Below are 22898 nucleotides of genomic sequence, written 5' to 3'. Positions count from 1 at the left end.
ATGTTAGCACAGAGTTCATCAAATTAATTTGATTTGAATATCTAAAACTAATCAAGATGCAATAAAATCATTAAAAAATAAAAATCAACCGTTGTTCATCTGACCACCTGTTGCCCAAACATGTTGCTAATGAGGTCACAAGTTCAGTATAGGTTCTGCTACACAGAAGTAGATTGTGTGAGCTAACTAACATCCAGTTGTAAGGTTTTAGGGGATGGCTACTATACAATGTGAGACAACAGAGTGTGTAAACATGTCCATTGGATGATCTGTAAAAGATTGAATACCCAATATATCAACAAGTCCTATGAACATATGCTAGAAAGAACAGTTGGAAATAAGTTATACACCATCCACTATGACTATGCAATTCCTACAACTATGTACCTAGAAAACAGAGCTGACATAGTGACATGGAACAAGGAAGAAAAAGAAGTAATCTTAGAAGTTATTGACTCCCAATGATAGTGGATTAAACAGACCTGAAAGGAAAAAGAAAACAAAATAAGTAAGTGAACTAATGAAAAACAATTTCAAAAATTCCCTAGCAAATATACCTGGTGAATAAAGTGCAAGAGAGATACAAATAATTGCACTTAAAGAAATAGTTAGAATCTTAAAACCATCTTTTGGTTGTATGAAATAGTAGTTGAATGCCTGGCATCCAGTAGGATGCTCTATCCCCAGGTAAAACAAAACAGGAAATTGAAGAACAAAAAATAAATAAATAAAAATAAAGATGCGGAAAACCTTTTTATCATAATTTAGATCAAGAAATCTGTTTATTTATTTATTTTTAAAAAAATATTAATTCCTCAAAATTCTTTCCACCTTATTCATCTTAAATTGATTAAAAGGATATTTTATTATCCACACAATGCCCTTGTTAATTATTGGATTAATCTAACTACCTATAATCCAGCAAATATTTATCTTGCCAAAACACGATGTCAGATTAATGTGGTCAGTCTGCAATGTTTTATCATAAAACAGTGTTTGACAGTAAAAAGTGATTAACTGATTTAAATAAGCATTAAAAAAAAAAAATGGATTTTTTTTTCTAATTACTCAATCTGTCTAGTTTGCTAATATGCAACAATTCTGTTCCAGACATTAACTTTTTTTGAAAAAAAAAAAAAAAAAAAAAATTTTTTTTCCATGAGAATTCGTCAGGCTTATGAGGAATTCTCACAAGAATGAAATGCGGAATATTCTGTGTAACTTGATTGCCATATATATTTTCGTAACTTATGGACACAGGGTGTTTGAGACAAATTGACAGCATTTAAAAAAGAAAACATCTTAGCCAATAATTTATATATTTTCAAAATTCAAAGGGCATCTTACTCCAAGTGGCCATTCTCAGCTTCTACCATAATCTTCAGTGTTCGACTACAGTAAACACTTGACAACCAGTTTGATCCCAGTAATCAGTTAATCCTTGGTATTGCAAGTACTACAGTTGATGCCTTTCTGAACTGTGTCTCACACATAATATTCCACAGAGTTACAATAAGAGGAGCAAGGCATGCTGGTGAATTTGTGGAAGTTTTCAGAGAGTCACTTCTGTGTTTTCTGCAGAGGTATATGGAGCCGAGTCTTGTTGCCACATGTATTGCCTTCCCACAGCCACCTTCTCCACCCAATGCTTGACAACAGTCAACAGCAACTCAATGTAACCATCTAAATTGAGTCAGAGTCTCTTTTTGAAGATGTGGAGCAGGAGGCCTTCACAAAAACACACTCAAAGATCACATTTTAAGAGTATTTTGAGTTCATGATGCACAAGACTTTGTGTCGATTGTAGACCAACTACACTGTTTACACACCATGTAACTGATCCTAATAGAAATTCTTTTAGTCTAAGAACAAGAGCATCCCTGGCTTAACTGTGCATTTGACCTTGTTGAGGAATTTCTCAACTTTTATGAAACGGTTGATTTCTATTAGACGTCGGTAGTGAATATCTGGCATTTGGCGCTTGCAACTTTTGTATGAGCAGTAAAGATCCATGCTCAGCACTTTCTTCACAGCCGACACTCCGATGCCCATCTCTTTGGCCAAAGTCCGCATTACCATTCCTGGATCTTGCTGCATGTTTCTTTTTGGCAGCTTCTCAACAAATCTTGTTGTCCAAACAATCAAAACGTTAAAATCTTTCCTGATAGGCACTTATTTCACATCTCAGTTGTAATTCTCATAACCTTCAATGTATTCGAGAAACGATTGAGCTGCAGCCAAGATTTCCGATGAAGTCACATCGAAGACTCAGAAAACAAGACTTACTAAAAACTAAGCATTATAGAAGGTGAGGATCAAGAGTAAGTGGAGTAACTTAGGGTAAAGAGTGATGCAGTCCCTGAGATATCAGTGCAATAAATAATGAAAAGGAGCCTTCAGATTTCTCTTTCCTACAGTCAACTTATTTTTCATGTTTCATTTATGTTTAGCTTTCAACTGAATCGAGGCATCATCAGCAAATAGAAGATTTTCTGGATGAACTTTTACAATTTCAACTCAAATTGATTTTATTCAAATATAAAAAAAAAAAAAAAATTTGAAAAATATAAATTATTTTGCTTCTGAACTTTTGAGATGAGAATTGATTATTCGTATTATTTGGATTCAGCAGATTATTGTTCTCATCTTTAGTGTCATTTTCACAACATTTCAGTAGATGTAACCGCCGACTTTTTCCAGGTGTATCTTGTTGAACTCCGGAATGTTTGACGAAAATCAGGAATTTGCTACTTGGAGTAAATAAAGGGGTCCATTCAAAATTACGTTCAAATTCCCGAGTTCGACAAGGTACACCTGAAGAAGGTTGGAGGTTACATCGACAAAAACGTTGTGAAAATCACACTCAAAATGAGAACAGTAGTTCGATGAAGCCAAATTATAAAGTATAAATTATTTAAAATTACAATTTGTACAACTGTACCTTGAATTTTTTTATATAATGCATGTACAGAGGAAAGTGCACGAACCCAACAGCATTGAGTCAGACTAATGCGTGAAAAAAAATTTAAACATAGAAGTAAACTTTAAAACAATATACAGAATACAATTTTCAGGGTAGATGAACAGGTACAGAAAGATTTCAAAACTCAAGTGATTAAATTTAGCTGATACGTACAAAATTTGACATGTGCTGCTTTCTTCTTCGATGTCAGCGATTAGACATTGTTAGATAAACTTGAAAACTCACTAAAAAGATATCATTTGGACTATTGTTCACAATTTTAATGTTGTTCTCATAGTGTTTTTATCCACGTAACCTCCGACCTTATGAATTTGGGAGATTTGGGATCAAGAGACAATGGTTAAAAGAAAGCAAAACTACAATAAAATTCACAAAAAAAATAAATAAAATTAAACAAATAAAAAAAAATTCATCAAAAAAATAAAGCTTTTTTTTCACAATGTTGATAATTAATGAGTTTTCGCAAAGACTCACTCTTGTAAAATTTTGCTATCTGTTGTCTGGGGATAACCAAAGTCCATGACTTCGTCAAGAAGTTCATAAATAACCACAAAGTTGTCTCGAATACTCTCTTCTTCCAACTCCTTGAAGTACTCAGCAAAAATCTGTGAGAAAAAATAAGGTTTTGCATATTTATGCAATTCAAAAAGACATTTTAGTCATAACTAGGGCTATGACAACAGCATATTCTCTTCCTTGTTTTGACACTCAAGAATATATCTGACACAGACACAATCAACCGAGAACCCCATCACTCTACATAAAAACATATAAGATATCAATGGATATATATTTGAGAATCAAAACAATGAAAAGAATATGCTGTTGTCATAGCCCTAGTCATAACACAGAAAATACATTTATATACCAACTAGCAGGCTGCCTGGCGTTGCCCAATCATAAAATATGCACAAATATTATATTGCTCAGTGTTAGTAGGACTCCTCCACTCCACCCACACCCCTGCCCAAAAAATTAAAGTACTTCTGTTGTTGTAGCAACCCAACCAGCAACCTCCTCACGCTTAGAATGGCTTTCAAAATAGATACCACCAGCCTCCCTATGTTAAGAACGGCTTTTGGAATAAACCCCCCCTTTTATGAGTGGGTGAGTGTTTGGTCATTTTATATATTTTTGACAGAAATATATTTCACAGAAAATCAATTAGGTTTGCGACATATTTGCATTTAAACATACCTACATTTGTTTATAAATGGAAGCAAAACATTTAATATTAGTTATTAGTTTTGCAAGATCGCAGGTGCAAAAAAGAAAACAGCTAAAAAATTAAGTAACCACCTATGGAAAGTGCAAATAGCATCTAGTACTGAGTCAAACAAAAAAAAAAAAAAAAAGTTACTGGCAGTGTCAAGGCTCGAACGCAGAATGATAAGTTGAAAAGGAGGTGAAGAAAAAGAAAACACTTTTAGCGAATTGGCCACGGTAAAAAGCTCCAACTTCTGTCCCATCGCCGCTATGTTGCATCTCTGTGCCTGTTTTACAAACATTTTAGTCAAATGTGCTCTGATGAACTCGTTGCACTTGTGCCCCCTCAACATATATATTCCCGACAAATCCGCTTAGCAACAAAATTTCACCCCTTCATTGTTGAGGTTTTTAAATGTCAGAAAGTTTACTATTCTAATAGTTTCTTCCCATGAACAGCTAACTTTGGAATTCCCTTCCTGATACCTGCTTCCCTGACTTTACCAATATGCAGAAGTTTAAATGTAATGTAAACTAACATCTTGTTAATCTTTCTAGGCATGGTCCCAAATAGTAGGCCCTTATGTCCAAGTGGCAATATACCTTGTTAAGGGTGAACGTGAGTTAAAAAATATATATATATATATATTACTCTTGTAAATTATGTGTTTAAAAAGTGCCACACATGAGCAAACCAGTTTTGAAAATTTTGATTAAGTTTCTCATAATCCAGAAATAAGGTCATCTGTTTAAAATCCAGAAAAAGATTATTAATGTTTGTATATTTATTTAATACTAGAGGATGTATCTAGCATTGCCCGACATTAAACATAACATTACATTCCTTAAAAAAAAAAAAAAAAAAAAAAAAAAAAAAACGGAAAAACTGAGACATGTGACAGGGACCAATCTGGCATATCTAGTTAAAGACTTAGCTTAAACACCTTGCACTAATTTACTGTTATGTTAGGCTGTTCTCCTTTAACAATTACAAAACGCCTCTCCAACCACTGATATCCATGACAGATAACACTCTACCTGAGAATTTTTACTTCAAACTCCTAACATTCATTTAACTGGAACAAATACATTAAGGATGTTGTGAAAGCTGTTGCAAAGAAAGTGGGTTCCCTCTACCGAGCTAGAATACTCCTGAGAGTATCCTGCACCTCTATAAGATCACCATTTGCCCATGCATAGAGTATTGTTGCCACATATGGAAGATGCACCAGCCCATATGTAGCAACAATACAATGAAGAGGGGGGGGGCAAATTTGGCAAAGTTATATAAACTCTGCCTTTAGAAATAAATGTTTAATGCATGTCCAGAATTCTCTACCCTTAAAAAAAAGAAAAGTCTGTATGACGGAAAGAAAATATCGTATAGCAAAATTCATGTAAATTGATAGTTTTATTTTAATCAAGAAAATCAAGTTGAATGATTAAACTAAAAGCATGAATCCTGTAACGCTATCTCCAAAGGAACAAGAGAGAGAACTCTACATAATTCAAACTTGTGAGATTTTAGAAAGTAATCCTCACATAGCAAGGGAAGAGGTGGTATTAGAAAAATTCACTTAAAAATTATTTTCTTTATAAAAATGAAACCATTTAATCAATTTACATGAATTTTGGTATACAAATTTTTTTTTCCATCATGGGTATGTATATTATACAGATTTTTCTTTGTTTTTTTCATACAAAGTGGAGGGGGAGTTCTAGACAAGCGCTAAATGTTTTGCATACTAGGTGAAGGGATTAAAACTAAAAACATTCATAATCACTGATCTATAGGTATCTTTAAAAACTTATATCTGCAAATATTTTGAAAAATTAGTATTTTTCATTGAAATTTGATTATTATATAAGTATTGAAAGTGGATGTTTCAAACTTTTGTTAAATTCTAGTAAATATTGGTCTTTTTTTCTAAAAATCACTAAATATGTAACTTGGGAAAAAAATAACTCCACTTTGCAACAAAAAATAAATATATATATTTTAATATAAACAATAATGTAACTTAACAGAAAAATATGGTAATAAAAATAAAACGCATATTTGCTCTACAACAGTATTGAGCACTTTCTTCAGGTTTTTATTAATTACCATTTCTACTAAATATATATATATATATATATATATATAACACATATATAAGCTAATTAACAGAATTATCATTTAAAATTCAACAATATATATATATGTTAAATAAAAGATAAAGAATAATTATTGAACGTTCCTCATGCAACCTGTCACCCAATCAACTAGCAATCTTTTTGTAATATTAATATTTCTTTTGAACACATAGTTTGCATTTGGAGCAGATACTTCATTCAGTAGCCATTAATGTTGGTCAAGAGATAAAAACTTCTATGTCAGCCATACGATCAATCAACTGTTGCTAATGACCACATGCAAAGCTCAGGAAAAACCCGTTCAAAAAGAACAGTTCTAAACAACTTAGTTATCACCATTGTCGGAATCATAAAATGTAAACAGAGAAAGCACAATCTGAGACATTGGGTGTGTAGGACATTCAAAATACAGTGTGATACTATAAAGTGACCCTGAGGTGGACGAGCCACGAAGTGCTGAGAGGGGGGAGAGGGAGAATAAACAAAGGAATAGGAAATGGCTTAGAATAAACAAAGAAATAGGAAATATCCTACAATCAACAATAGATAGGAAGTAACAAACAATGAATCTGAAGTAATTTTTAGATCAAGCTTTTTAGAGTTGACAATAACAATAGAAACCTACAGATAAAACAGGGAAGGGCAGCTTCCAGTAGCCGGGGGGGGGGGGGGGGGCGACCTCAGATACCAACGTAGAGGAGACAATTAGTTGACAACTAGATGCCCATCGCGGCAGATGGGAGTTGGACGGTTTTAGAGTTGACTGTGAAACAAAAATAGACGAACGTAACATCGATAGAACGGGGAGAAGACACACACACACACGTCCAACAGTCAATTATATGTGAAACATTGGCGTTTGTGTTTTTCCTTTCTTTGTTCCACGATTTATTATATATAATATATATTATAATAATCATATAATATATATATTATATTTCTACTTTTGTGAAACCATGTGTGTTACCATCGACAGTCACCAGCGAGAAAATGACGATCCGGCCATAAGAGGAATAGTTGAACGAAAAACCCACAATACACGACGTAGGGAGTTGGCGATCTGTCGGAGATACACGTCTGGTTACAACAGCATGGAATGATAAAATTGTTGCCCTAGAAAAGACAACATGATTCCAATTCCATTTGATGAAAACCATTTTTTTTTGTTGCAGACCATCTACTAATTGGTTAGTTGTGTACAAATCTCGAGTGATAGGAGCATTTTATCATGTCTGAAAGTACCTTTATTATTACACGTTATGAAGAAAAACCAGTTATATTTTCAATCGATTTCATACTTTTTTATACGTTAATTCAACATCATACACAATCTGTTTTGGCTTTATATCAGCAATACCGGTACACAGGTCCTGCTAGTTACTGCTATGATAGAGAGATAGTTGGAGGACATGTCATATTAAAGTTGTTGATTAAATATGCCTGGCCTTACTGTGTGGTGATAATAAAACCCAGTATTTCGGTTCATCCAATGGTGAGCTTTTTATTCTATAAATCGAATAGTTACTGATGAGCCGTTTCACTTAAGTTAACAAATTTACCAAACTTCCATTACTATCGATTACTATATTGTCCTTTTGACTACTGTACACGCTTTAACCCTTATCCTTGAGTGGCCTATCGGCCTTGATAAGTGGTGACGCCTATGTAAAAAAAAAAAAAAAAATTATAGACCTGGTCTTTTTGAGATTAGATAATTATTTATTTGAAAAAAATCCAAAATTCTTAGAATTTTTACATGCAGTATTTTTGTTTTTAGGGAATTAAAAATTTTTTCCTTATGCTGGGGAAGACAAGTAGTACACGTGTTATAAATCTATAGAAAGAGATTTTACTGTAAAAATGCCATAAGGCATAATTTCCAGATGCATTATTCAACTTCAAATAGCAATAAAAGCCTTAAAAAGTATGCTTTGGGCTAAATTTTTTTACTGATTCAACTGGTCAAAATTAAAAAAAAAATGCACTTCATATGCATTCGTTAAATCATCAAAAATCAATTTTTATTTCTACTTCTGAGCACAACATGCCGGCAGAGTTGTTTAAAGAGTGACTACAAACAAAAAAAGCTCAATATAAAATACAGAGCAATATAATACTAAGAAATCTCAATCAATAGTTAAGACTAGTGGTGGGACGATTAATCGGAATCGGAAATCGTAAGAATCGTGTATTTTGGGAGGTATCGGAATCGGAATCGCATCGTTAAAAAATACCTTAATTTTCCGATTCCTTCATTACGATTCTTTTAGTCTGATGTTGAAAAAAAGAAAAAAAATTCCTGATATTTCTAACCGCAAGAGAGAAATGTAGCATGTTATAAAAAGAAACCAAAGAAATTCATTATTAACAGGGCAATGCTTAGTGCCCCTCCCTTACAAGGTTCATTCATTCAGATCTATTGTAATCAAAACTACAAAAGAGTTAACTTGAAAAGAAGTATGCAGGGCTCTACATTGCGAGTAAAAATAAAAAAAAAACGCTTATCTTTTTGGCGATTGTTTTTTTTTACTGACAAATCTTCTAATACTGAATGAAAATGCTTTTTCAACTTATATTTTCTTAAAATAAAACGAGCAAAGTCAAATTATTTAAACAGTAAACGGTTTAATAGAACAATGTACTTTTTTTTCTTTTTTTTAAAGAAGGCTTTGGAAAGAAATATCTCTAAATTGAAATTGAAATTGATCACGTTGTATTATTTCGCAAAGTTTTGACAGTTGTCAGCTTCTTTTGATGCTTCTAAAAAATCGACCCCATACCTATCTCTTCCAAACCTAAAGTTATTAAATAACCCCTTCGATAATTCAAGGGTAATTAATTCAATTCAGTCAAGTTTTTTTTTTTTAATTTCATTGAAATAAAATCCATTTTTTTAATTTTTTTCTCCAGAAAGATAAAACCCTGAATTTTATTAATTGATGAAGCAGAATAATATAATCTTTTTTCTAGAATTTTAAATTGAAAATTAAAAGTGATTTGCGCAGTTTTTTCCCGAACGAAAAAGAAATTAATATATATATTTTTAAAAGGTTTTGTAATCAATTAATTTTTATGTCTAAATAATATTTACGATTAATTAAATAATTTCATTTTAAAAAGTATTTATGAATAGAATTTTACTTAAGACTTATAGTTTAGCAATATTGAACCGCATCAACCATGTGTGAATTGAACAGTCAACCAAAAAAAAAATTCAAAAGAAAATGCATATTTGCATTTCATTATGTAAACTTTTATACATTGGTTTCAAAAATTAAATTCTCTAAGTTTTTTTTGTTAACTACCGGTTGGTACAATTTACCGCCCCATCCCTTTATATTTTTTCTTTTTGTCTTTTTTAGCGGATTTTTTTTTTTTTTACACAGTGATCACCACTTATCAAGGCCCGGAAGCCACTCAGGGATAAGGGTTATTGCAAGTACATTACGTTAGTGTGGAGATTTGATGAAGTGTTTAATTAGGGGGGGCGGTTCATTAGGAATTTGTTAACATTAGACTTGAAGACATCCAAGTTGTAGTCCGGAGGGAAGCAGGCAGACGGAACAGAGTTCCACAGGTGTGCAGTTCTAAGAAAGAAGCTTTGTTCATGGAATCCGCGTTTTGATTTAGGCACAGATATAGAGTGGGGGAAATTTTTCACAGTGGATTCAGCTAGACGGGTGTTTTTCGTGAAAGATTGGCGAGGGGGGACCAGGGATTGGAGTTCAGACGAGCACATGCCATGAAAATAATGATCAAACAAGGATAGGCTCGCAACGTCTCTTCTGTGGGAGAGAGGTTGCAGGGTAGAGAAAAGAGCCTCCCCCACTAAACCACGAAGACTATTTTGTACTCTGTCAAGGCATGATATGCTGTTTTTGGCAGCTCCTGCCCAGATATGGCAACAGTATTCCATCCTTGGACATACTTGGCTTTTATATAGATAGAGAATTGCATCAGTAGTGAGATATCTTCTGGAGCGGTAGAAGGATCCCACCATCTTTCCAGCGACCTTGGCAACATACTTGATGTACGTGTTCCATTTCAGATCAGGAGTAAAGGTCAAACCCAGAAGCTTGTCAAAACACGGGGCCTCACCCAGACGAGAGCCATCCATCACAATTGATGCCAGATGGGGATCAGAGCGTTGATGATGTAAGGATGGTTTTGGATGCATTAAAGGTTACCAGCCATATCTTCCCCCACTGAACCACGCGCTCGAGATCAGAGGAGAGAGAATCCGAGACGATATTTACAGCCTTTGATGTGTTGCCGTAGATGGTCGTGTCATCAGCATAGATGTCAACGAATGATTTAAGTATGTGTTTAGGGAGGTCATTGATGTAGATCAGGAAGAGAGTTGGGCCCAGGATTGACTCCTGAGGAACTCCAACATTTCTATTGCAGGCCTCCGATTTTTGTCCATCTACCACTACTCTTATGAGCCTATCGGAGAGAAATGATTTAATGATAGAGAACACATTTCCAGTTATACCGTAGCTGGAAATCTTGTGAAGTAGACCCTTATGCCATACCTTGTCGAAGGCCTTTGATATGTCAAGAGCAATTGCCCTAGAAAGGAAGCCTTTGTCAAGAGATTCACTAATCCTGTGGGATATAACCGTCAGCACATCTGCGGTAGATCTTGCAGAGCGGAAACCATATTGTGTGTCACTAAGAAGGTTATTCCTGCTGAGGTGGTTGACTATTTCTCTATTTAATATGGATTCCAGCAACTTACTCATAACACACAGGAGACGTATTTGTCTGTACTGAGAGGGAGAGGACTTATCACCTGAATTCTTAAACACAGGGCAAACTGACGAGGTCTTCCAGGGGGTCGGAAAGCACCTCTCCTTAAGGCAGCGCTTAAATAGTTTCGTAAGTATGGGAGCAAGTTCTGGTTGAAGTTTTTTAACACTATAATTGGGATGCCATCAGGGCCAGTTGCCTTACTAGAATCTAGGTTCTTGATTAGCTTGGCGACCTCATGCACGTATATTTGTATGTTACCTAGCTTGTTCTGTGTTGTAGGAGGAAATATGGGGAGTTGATGGCCTTCGTCGCATAGGGTAGAATTAGCTGCAAAGTTCTTTGCAAATAGTTTGGCCCTGTCTGACGCTGACTTGATGATCTCTGGTCCATTGATAATGGTTGGGATAGAACGCACAACGCCAAAGTCCAAAAAAAGTCTTCCATGGAAACTTTTTGAAGTTGATGAAGATGATGAGTTGAAAGCCATTTGCAAAGTCTGTCAAATTAAAATATCGCGAGGAATAAAACCATCTTACATGACCACAACCAACATGTTAAAACATTTAACTATGATGCATCCAAATAAATTGGAGGAGCAAAATAAAAAAGAAAAGGAACAAAAAATTACCAACTAGTCACTCAGAGCAGTTTTATTAGTGAGGGTCGAAATCGCAGTGTCTTTTTTTTTTGCCTACGTCACCATCTAGGTGTCACCAATTTTTTTTTAACCCTCCTTAACTTCAAAGAGTAAATACAATATATACAACTAAAAAAATAATTTTTTAAAAATGCTGATTCTATTCATGAAAAATTCTTTTAACTAGAAATTAAAACTTAGGTAAAGATAGCTGACTGACAGCAACAGGAGCACTGGTTAACTACTGAACTACGTGGAAAGGTGTGGGGGGGGAGGAAAAAAAGGATATGAAATGATGATAATAAATTATGATAACCGTCTTTGAAAGGCACTAAACTCCTAAAATTTACTTCTTTAAAATTTTAGGCGGCACTCCCCGGCGATTTTAAAGCACTCTCTCAAAAAAAAAAAAAAAAAAAGATTTAATTTTTAAGTTTGGGAAAGATATATTTATTAAAACCGAATTCTTGTATGAAGACTGGATCTACTTTATTGGACGTTAATTTGTGAGATAAGTAATTTTTCAATGTTTAATATGTTTTTAAAGTTTCAATTATCAATTAAATTTTTTTTAATTGCGTTTATTTTTCAATTTATTTAAAAAAAAACAGGGTTTTAAATGTATTTTTCAAGGTAACAAGCTTCGAAAGAAGTCTAATAAAAAAAAATCACTTAATTTTTAATTTCGACAACCCTGAGAATTTAATTATTAAAAAAATATTGAAATGTGACATTTTTTTATTTAACATTTCTATTAGTTCAATTAATTTTCTTTCAATAATTCATTTCACTCAACAAACTTCACCATTTTTTTATCGTTTTCTGTAATTTTGGTAATTATGTTTGCTCAATTTTATCTAGTATTTCATTTGTTTTTTATAGTGGTATCATTTTTATATGTGTTCCTTTGATATACCCTATTTCAAAATTAGTTTGGCTAAACTTATTCTTCACGTTAGAAACAACGTGTAAAAGCAATGAAAAAGTAAGAAAAATAATAGGTGTTAACTACTCCTTGTGAATTATGGAGGTCTGAAGAACTGCCGTCACAAATACAACTATCAATAGCCAAACAAAAAATCGTTTTTGAAATTCCTTTAATTGTAACTTTTCGCTATACCTACCTTTTTGGTATAAAACACAAAAACTTTCGATTAATGGTATTTCTCATATATGGTCGTTAACTTTGGAAAGGTTATTTTGTATCTACGGCGCCATGTCACATGGTATATTGTTTTTTTTTCATTACGCACGTTCATTTATAAATTATTAAATTAAATATTTATCTTTTTTGTATTTAATTAGTATATAGTTTCTTTCTCTTCCGCTATATTTTTTTTATTTAATTCATTAAATCTGTTAATTATGAGGACCAAAATAATGAATCGTGTGTATTTATTCTCTAATTTTCTTGTTTTTGTTCTGTTATATAAATTCTATTTTATTTGTTTTTTCTCTGAAGGATAAATTCTATTTTCTTTGAGTTTTTTTCTGTATTCCAATTAAGTAAAATAAATTTTCTCTAAAATAAATTTTGCTAAGTTTTCCGTTTAGTTTATTATATAATAATTTTATTTAAACCAAAACACGACGGTGTACTGGTGTAGACATAAAATATCTCTTCCAAAGTTAGGGAACATATTTGGGAACTACTGCCCATAAGTATAAAACTACCTGGTATATTTCAAAACAATAATTCCCTCGGAATCGGAATCGGAATCGTACTTGGTATCGGAATCGTTAATCAATATTTTCCTGGAATCGGAATCGGAATCGGAATTGTATAAAAATTAGGAATCGTCCCAACACTAGTTAAGACCATTACTTGGTAACTTTTTTTTATTTAACTTTTCCTATTATTATACAAGGATGTCTTTTTTTTTTTTTTCATTACAAGTTGAATACTACTTAAAATAAAAAATGTCCAAAGAGATACAATAGATAATAGATGACTTACTTGTACAATTTTGTGCAAGAAAGAGAAGACCATGGTGACACTTGCATTCTTCTTGGTGGTGGATACAAGGTAAAGGTTGTTGTATTTAATGTAGACATAAGCAACATTTCCATGTTGAAGAATGGGAGACATATTCCCTTCCTCTTCTTTCTCCATCAACAGCGGCATGAACTTGTCGATGGCCGACATGTCGATGTCCCCACGATAGTTGCGACATATCAGCACCTGGAGAAAAAGAACAAAGACAAATAGGAAAAATAATTTTAAAAAAAAAAAAAAGAAAAAAGCTAATTATCTCGAGTCAGTTTGTCAGTTTTTATGTCATTAACATTTTTCTAAGTTATTAAATGACAAAACAATATCTATCACAAAGAATTTTTTGATACTACTGCAGTATAACCCCAGGATACAGCATTAAAAATCAGTAACAAAATACAGTACAGTATATAATACACATGTATATAATCAAATAACATTATAAATAACACAGTAAGGCAGGGCAAATACTGTAACCATGGGCCAGAAAAACATTGAATTCTACATCGTAACCTGAAAAAACATATCCTGGGGTTCTACCGTATTTTGCAAATAGTTAGGGAATAATTGTGAAGCCAAAATCAAAATATAGTATCTCCTCTGTTTTCAAGGAAAAAATTTTTGACTGGGGCATTTTTTTATTATTCTTGCTCCATCCAGAGCGTCTCTTTTTTGAGGGGAGAGAGGCTGGATTCTTACCCACATAAAAAAAACGATCTTGTATCTAAATTTGTCCCCATAGACATGTGATAAATAAAGACAAAAGAAAATAACTAAATCACCAACCAAATGACATAAGTCATCTGATTTTTTTTTTTTTTAATTTTGATTTTTGGGTTCAAAATTAACTTTAATAAATGGGGACTTAGGGTTTTATACTATTTCCCCAATGCAAAGGTTAATTTAATTGATCCAGCAGAATTAAATCTCTGCTTTCCCACTTAGGTGACATCTAAGTTCTCACACCTTTATAATGGATATTTTATTATCTGAAATTAAGAAAAAAGTCAAGTTTAAAAAAAATGTGGATGATTTTTAATCAAATAGTTGCATCTTAACATGGTTTCAAAGAAAATTTGTCTATTCAATATATATTATATATATGATGATGATTGCAACGTCTTGTCAGACGAGTGCCACTCCCTCAGTCACTGAAAGTCCATGAGCCCGAAGATAACCTTCCTTTTTTTTTTTCCTTTTTCCCTCCTTTTTTCAGTCCTGCCAGCGAATTCACATGCTCAAGCAGACACGACACTGAAGATGGTCCCTGGCATACATACACACACACACACACACACACACACATACCATCATATACAAATACATACACATTCACACACAAAGTTACCTACATATACCTACACATACATATATATGCACATACATACACGCAAACATATATACACAAAAAATAAATAAAAATATATACATCCATACATATATACATACATATACAAATAGGTATACATACACATACATACACTAGTACATACATACATATACATACACACACATATGCATATATAGAATGATGGCAGATCAATTATTACATGCTTCCAACATTTCAGAGCTACACACGTGACACTTTTTCCATCCCCACGGACAATTTTTATAGACAAATGTCTGAGGAAGTATCTATACAAAGATGATGTTACAGAGTTTTAGCTTTGTACGACAGCTAAGTCTCTCTCTCGGTTCAAAATGTTGAGATCCAGCAACAAGCATGAGCAAGATAGCCAGCAACAAATCACACTGCAGACCAGCTTAATGTGGGTACTGGTCTCCCGCTTTATTTTTTTTTTTTGTTTTGTTTTTTTTTTTTTTTAAATCAGAGATTTGCTTCACTCAGAGGGGTTGCCTTAACAGGGCTTTTGGGAGTCCTCTCCACCCCACACACATATCAAAATAAAGATATACACGTACACATACAAGCATGCATACAAACAGATGCACATAAACATACATACATACGCAAGAACAAACACACATGACAACATGCACATACACACATACATTCATACATACACGCATATAAATACATATGCACACACACGTACACATACATGTAGAATATATATGAAGGAGCATTTATGATGACGATGATGATGGTTGTTACGAAAAGGTGAATTCATCAACATGAATAAAAGAGTAAAACAATCCCAAATACACAGAACATAGAATAGAGAGATGCCCGCTTCGCCGGTAGTACAGCTTTTAAAATGAAAACGCGTTCATAACGGCACAAATCCTCAACGTTCATGGCGACGACGATGATGGTTGTTATGAATAGGTGAATTCAACATGAATAAAAGAGTAAAACAATCCCAAATACACAGAACATAGAATAGAGACGTTCATTTTGCCGGTAGTACAGCTTTTATATATATATAAAAGCTATATATATATATATATATATATATATGCATACACAGACAAATATGACACTTACTGAAAAAGAAAAAAAATATATTTCTCAAAATTCCAAATGAATTTCTAAAAAGGGCTATCACTTAGAACTTCTTATATACCCTGTAGATCAAAAGTACGAATTGTGAACGCGCGTCGCGGCTAGATTTATTCATATCGGGTTGTACACAATTCTTGCTATGTTGGCCCCTCCCGTGTTGATTCGGCTTTTTCCTATAAAAGCGAAACGGATGTGAAACTAAGGCATATTTCTCAGCCTATGGGCCGGGAGCGTCCAGAAAGTAGTGGACGTTTGGTCAATGTCGGTTTTCACCATCATATCAGACAATTGCTTTCATTTGGACACACTCCCCTAATAAAGGGGGAGCTGGTTTTCCCAAACATGTTGGGGAAACAAAACCAGACAAAGTTGGGTAGAAAAAAAAAATGAAAGAACTATCCTGCAGTTAAAATTAAGTGTGGAATTAAATTCCGAACGCACCTGCCACTTGTGCGGTTATGAATGTTTCATTCACTGTTGAGTGATGACCTGTCACATCACTTTTTAATGATTTTATTTCACACATTCTCACTTCTCTACCATCGTAGCGTGGCAGGTAAGTCATCAGTCTATTAAGCTCAAAGGTTCGGGTTCAAGCCTACCTACCTACCAAAACTTTTTTTTTTTTTTTATCTTTTACACCTCCGAACACACGGGTAACCCCGCTAGTAATAAAACTTTTCACTGAGTATTTCCAAATATTTTAAAGTTAGCATTTTTCACGGCAGGTTTTTTTTTTTTTTTTTTTTTTACGATCAGTGAATTTTCAATATTTTAGCACCGGGCATAATTTCTTTGAAATATATTTAAAACTTCAAGTTTTTTTTATAACATTTTCACTGTAAATAATTTACATGATGAGTTCGTTTTACTATACACATAAATTCAAAATAGTTGTCAAAAAACAAATATATAATAAATAAATGTTATCAAAGGCAAGATAAGTTACTTTTCTACCAAACTGGATAAATTTTTAGTGTTTTAATTTAATGTAAAGTGTTTATTTGGCTCGAAAAACATACAGTGTTTTACCGATGTATTTGAAAAAATGCAAATGGCGGTACGCTTGCTATTGCACATGGTAAGTTTGGGAAAATGAGTTTAAACAAAAAAATTATATAAATTACTGTTAGAAACTCGCTCAATATATGTTATCGTGACATAGGTGGATATATATTTGGTGGGTTTCTAACAGTATTTTGTATACTTTGTTTGAACTCATTTTTCATTTTCCCAAACTTACAAAGTTCAATAGCAAGCATGCCGACATTTTTCTTTTTAAAATATATCGATAAACATTGTATGATTTTTGAAGAGATTACACGTTTTAAAATGAGTAAAACCACTAAAAACCTTTCCAGATAGGTAGAAGAATAACTTATCTTGCCTTTGATAACATTTATTTGTTATATATTTGTTTTTTTGACAACTTTTTGGAATCTATGTGTACAGTAATACAAATCCAAAATTTAATTTAACTTGGAAATACTATTTAAAATACACGTGCATACACTGCACAAGCACCCTTATAATCATCATAATAATAACAGTAATAATAATAAAAAAGTGGTGTAGATGACATTGACTGGCGCCAAACCAACTAGTTGTAAAGGGTCGGAGAGGATGGAAAGATTGAGGTGGAAGAGTACTAACCAAATCTCATACCTTGGGGAAGCATTTTGTCACCCAAACCCCAGGAAACCAATGGCCGATGCCAACGAGAAATCAGTGACAACAGCTGTTACGATAACTTGCAATCATCTGCACAAGTGGTCAAGAGGTGGAGAACACTGGAAATCTGGGGAGACTTTTCACTTGGTCTCCGGGGAACACCATTGGTTAATGCCAGTGAGTGATCACTGATGATGGCCTGTGAGACAACTAATATGCTACACATTTTGATGAAAACCATGAGAAAAAAAATGGACATAGAAGAACAGAAAACGAAAACTTTAAATATAATTTCTGTATTTAAAATAATAGTTATTTAAATATTTCAACATATAATCTTGTGGGCAAAATCCAGCTTCTCAATAATGGGCACTCTGGATAGGAACAAAAATAATCTGTCATGAAAGATTTCTCCTCCACCGACCGAGGACAGAAATAGTAAAGTGTAGCATCAAAACATACCTTGTTCCAAGGCCAAAAAATATTTGTGTTTAATGTTTCTTTAATTGTTTGTTCCCTAAATTCATAATTCAGTTTTATTAATATTAAATTGTATATTGCTTTAAAATTATTTAATTTTACATAAATAATATTTATATTTTATATTGAATAAAGTTCAGTTTCAATATTAATCGAACTGTGTTCCTTTTTCTTTAAAAATGTTTTATTGCTCTTTTTCAAATGGCCCTCATATAGTACTGACAGTCTGACAAATCTTACCTACATTGCTTGCAGACATTTTTCAGTTAACAGGCCTTCTTACTCTCGGGGGCCGTAATATAACTCACGTAGAGAAGCCGCCAGGGGTTATTTATATGGAGTGTGACACCCAAATAAGTGTGTGTGTAGGGGGAGGTGCATTAACCGTTTATGCCTGCCTAATCGGTATTAATAGAACTTAATTCCCTTAATTCTCATGCTAATTACTGATAGCTTATGAAGTCCAAGATGACGCTGCGACTGGGTTCAAATCCCTTAACTGTCAGTAAATATGGCTTCGTACACTGACGAAAAGTTTGAAATGCGTGTATCTGTAGGTTTAAAAATAATTATCAATATTTTTTAAATATATATATTATCGTTATACAATGTGTTACTGTCCATTAGCCCAACCGGACGGCGCATGCAAGCTGTATTTGACAAATGATCCTCTAACAGTTGAGCTGTGAATTTTGAGAAATTGCTGTTGCCAAAGAAAGCCCGAGTAAAAATAAGTACTACATAGGTATGACCAGTATACATTTAAAAACCAAATAGTATGATCATCAAAGCATATTCATAAACAATGAATGCTGAATAAAAAACAGTGCTGACTCAAAGACACCTACCAATAATTAAGTGGAAAATATTATGGCAGGCCAAACAGCACAGAATTTTGCCTCATCTCCCCAGAAACATGACAACCTAGCACTACAACATCTCAGAAATGACACACTTAAGATGTCCACCACAAACATCTCCCTCCACAATTATAGAACATCATAACACTTTATAAAAATACACAAAAGCAACTCCTCAACAAAAAAGAGTGTTAAGCTAGAAGGAGCCCTGCCTACTCTCTCACATGTTCAAGCCCTCACTTCCATCTACCCAGAATACATTAGCAGCTCAGATGAATTTATCCATAGACTGCACTGACCCCAACAACTTAACCGACTTTCACTCCTAAAACAAATAATTTAGCACAACAGTAAGAATTACGTAGATAAATACATTTGGAAGGCTAAAAACAATGCATATTTTATTTATTTATATATATATATATATATATAAACAAATTTATTTGCTTAATTCAGATATTTCGATAATATACAGCCTTGTAGATGAAAGCCCCCCCCCCCCACTCGGTCCTCATGGTGTAATTCTGCAAGCAAGAGTGTTAATCTGTAGGTCTGATAACAGTATAATTTTCAAAAAACAATCAGCAGCAGGGTGTTGCATTGACCGCACAAAATGAATTAATGAAATATTACCTGCGTTTGAAACATTGCATATATTTTAAAATTGAGAATTGTGTATATAAATGAATAATTTGGAAGGCTAAAAATAATGCATATTTTTTTTCTTGATTCAAGCATATTTATATCATACCATTCTCAGACCTACAGACTAACACTCTCGCTTGCAGAATAAAACCATGTGGGCCAGGAAAAAGAGGAAAAGAAATAGACTTTCACTGAACAAGGATGTTTCTCATAAAAATATCTGAATTAAACAAATTTGTTTATACCAAATATATATATATATATATATATATACACACATACATACATTTTTATATACGTAATTCTTAATTTAAAAATATATGCAACACTTCAAATGCAGATAATATTGGTTTTTACAGACAGAGCAAACTTCTGAAAATCTTTTTTTACACACAGAGCGAAAATTCTGAAAAGATAAATTAAGAAAAATGTTATTCGACTCCCTGTACCTATAATAGTCATCTGGTATTTTTGCTTTCATTTTAATTATAAAATTCGTTTTTCCAAAAATGAAAAGTTTCAAACTTTCCTGACATGAAAACATGAAAAATAGCGACAGTGCTATGTTTTCTTTAGTTTAAAATTTTGGAAAAAAAAAAAACTGCAACTTTATTACTGACTATTACTATTCATTATTATTGAAATTGAAAAAAAAATAATGTTTTTTTTGTTTTCATATTTTTCTTGCACTTGATTTACCGGGTATATTTGCCATTTGAAATTTTTTTCACGAGTCTGGTTGTTCCTATAATCACTGGAATAATGGAGATCTTCCCAAGATTCCAGTTTCTTTTCATGTTGTACAGAAGACCTTGGGACATGTAAATTCTCGGCTCTGTTTAACCCAGCATCATTAGGAACATTAACTTCTATTAAGGTTGTTCCTTTCTCCTTCACCTATATCATATCAGGTTTAATAGCTCCATTTTCTAGGTATGTAACTGTAGGAATTGTTTTAGTAACAGTGGATGATGTATGACGTATTTACTTCCCGATTGTAGTTTTAAGTGTCCATTGCTTGGTTGTACAAGTTCAAGAAAGTTGATAAACACTGGTCACTTTGATTTTGCAAAACAAAAGAACAAAATTTGAGTCTCAAAAGATTCAAATTTTGCATTTTCTCCTTGGTGTAAAAAAAAAAAAAAAAAATTATATATAAATATATATATAAAAGTGCATACAAATTAGAAATTTAGAAATATTTTTATCCTTCCATCCATGTAAATATTTTTAAGATTGAAATAGAACACAAGAATTATTGTCAATGTTAATTGACTGGGAATGTCATTATCTATATCTTGCTGAAATCTTGTATATACCTTTATGATAAAGTGCAGTGAATTAAGTATCTATTCAATGCACAGATTAATAGGGATTAGTACTTAATGCAAAAATGGGCAAAAATTGAACCATCAATTTTGCATACCGAAATCACTAGAAATTAGGAATTCACGAACACTGCCCTGTGACTTTTAGTTTTGGAGGAGATAGAGTTTGAAAATATGGAGACAGACAAATATAGCTTTTTATTAGATTTTCATAAAATTTCAATGTAATTAAAATGCTATCTTTATAAATGTACAATCTTGTTTTTTCTTGTGTCAATTTGATGGGGGTTTTTTTTCTTCAGATTAAAGTTGGATTAAGATTCAGAGTGACGGTCATTTTATTTTTTTAAAATTGATGTTGAAAACTTCAGTGAAGAAATTTTTTTTTTTGCCTTTTTTTTATCAAATGTTTCTGTCTGCTTTTACATAGTTTATATCTGAATTGTTTTTATTTTTTTTAGCAATTTACTATTGGTTGGTTTTTTGTTTTACGGCATATCAACCCTTTTTGGATTATTTAATGCCAAATCCAGTTATTTTGTAGATAGTATTCATGTTGCATCCAATTATTTTGTAGGTTTTTATTCTTCAAGCTCTTTTTACCTTCAGCTAGTTTTTAGTGTTTGGTTTGGTTGTTTTATAGTGGATTTTATCGTTTTTTGTTCTCTGCCTTCCAGAACCTGAAAGAATTTTGCAATGAGAGAGGGAAAAGGGTTGCAGTATTAATGTTTGATGCATTTTAAGTTAAGAAATCAGTTAGGAAGTGGGGAAGATAGAAAGAGAAAAGAGAAGAAGGAAAAGGGGGAAAAGGTGAGTTGTTTTTGCTTTTGGTTTTGCAGAACATAATTAAGTTTTGCAAAAGGAAGTAGAAAAATAAAAAGCATCAACGTTAGATGCATTTCATCTCAGGAAGCCAATATCTTCTGATAGCCTGATCTAGTAGCACCAGTAATTTACTATCAAAAGTAAAAAATCTTGATTAGTCTCTACTGTACTATGAATCATTATCAATATTCAATGTGTTCACTGTCGAAATGAACTTTATATAGAGTTGCATTTCCATCATTTTTGTACATTGTTTTCAAGAGGTAACAGGATTTTGCACAATATTTAGGCTGGCTTAATCTCATAATTATTAATCTTTTTTTCTTTTGCATTTTTTCTTTACAAGGGAGCAATAACTTATCAAAGCCTGAAGGCTATTCGAGGATAAGGGGTAATAAGTGTATGGTAGTCATTGAGACAACAGCATAGTAATCGTTAGTAGTGAGAATTTGGTACGATTTGATTATTTAAGAGGACAGCTTAGCAAGAACTTGTTTATATTCGACTTGAAAACTACCTGGAAAGCAGGCCAGCAGAACAAAGTTCCACAGTTGGGCAGTTTTAGGAAAGAGGCTTTATTCAGGGAATCCACATTTAGATTTGGGCACAGATAGAGAGTGGAGGAAATTCTTGAGTGGTTTTCGCTCGACAAGTGTTTTGTGAAAGTTTGGTAAAGAGGAAAGCATAGATTGGAGCTCAGACGAGCTCTTGCAATGAAAATAGTGATAGAGCAGAGACAGGCTAGCAATGTCTCTTCTGTGAGAAAGAGGTTGCAGGGAAGAGAAAATTGCATTACCTACCAAGTTTTTAAGCCGATTTTGAACTGTCAGGGCAGGATAGGATGCACGGAGCAGCACCTGCCCAGATGTGGCAATAATGCCCCATCCTAAGATGTACTTGGCTCATATACAA

The 22898-nt window shown here is 33.1% G+C and overlaps 1 protein-coding gene across 4 annotated transcripts in view; it reads right to left on the bottom strand.

Moving 5' to 3' along the window:
• LOC145245790 (AP-1 complex subunit mu-1) overlaps window positions 1-22898 on the bottom strand; it is a 100544-nt gene that overhangs the window by 38824 nt on the left and 38822 nt on the right. For all 4 annotated transcript variants that reach the window (XM_080107434.1, XM_080107432.1, XM_080107435.1 and 1 more), the window contains 2 exons: window positions 13675-13899; window positions 3458-3588 (listed from right to left, as the gene is read on the bottom strand). In XM_080107434.1, coding sequence (XP_079963560.1) covers window positions 3458-3588; window positions 13675-13899 — 356 coding nt within the window. The remainder of the gene's footprint in view (window positions 1-3457; window positions 3589-13674; window positions 13900-22898) is intronic.

The sequence above is a fragment of the Euprymna scolopes genome, chromosome 23 (genome assembly GCF_053919585.1).
Source record: "Euprymna scolopes isolate OS-2025 chromosome 23, ASM5391958v1, whole genome shotgun sequence".
Classification (NCBI taxonomy): Eukaryota; Metazoa; Mollusca; class Cephalopoda; order Sepiida; family Sepiolidae; genus Euprymna; species Euprymna scolopes.
Note: the sequence above shows the minus strand (reverse complement) of the source record. Positions and strands in the feature narration are given on the sequence as shown.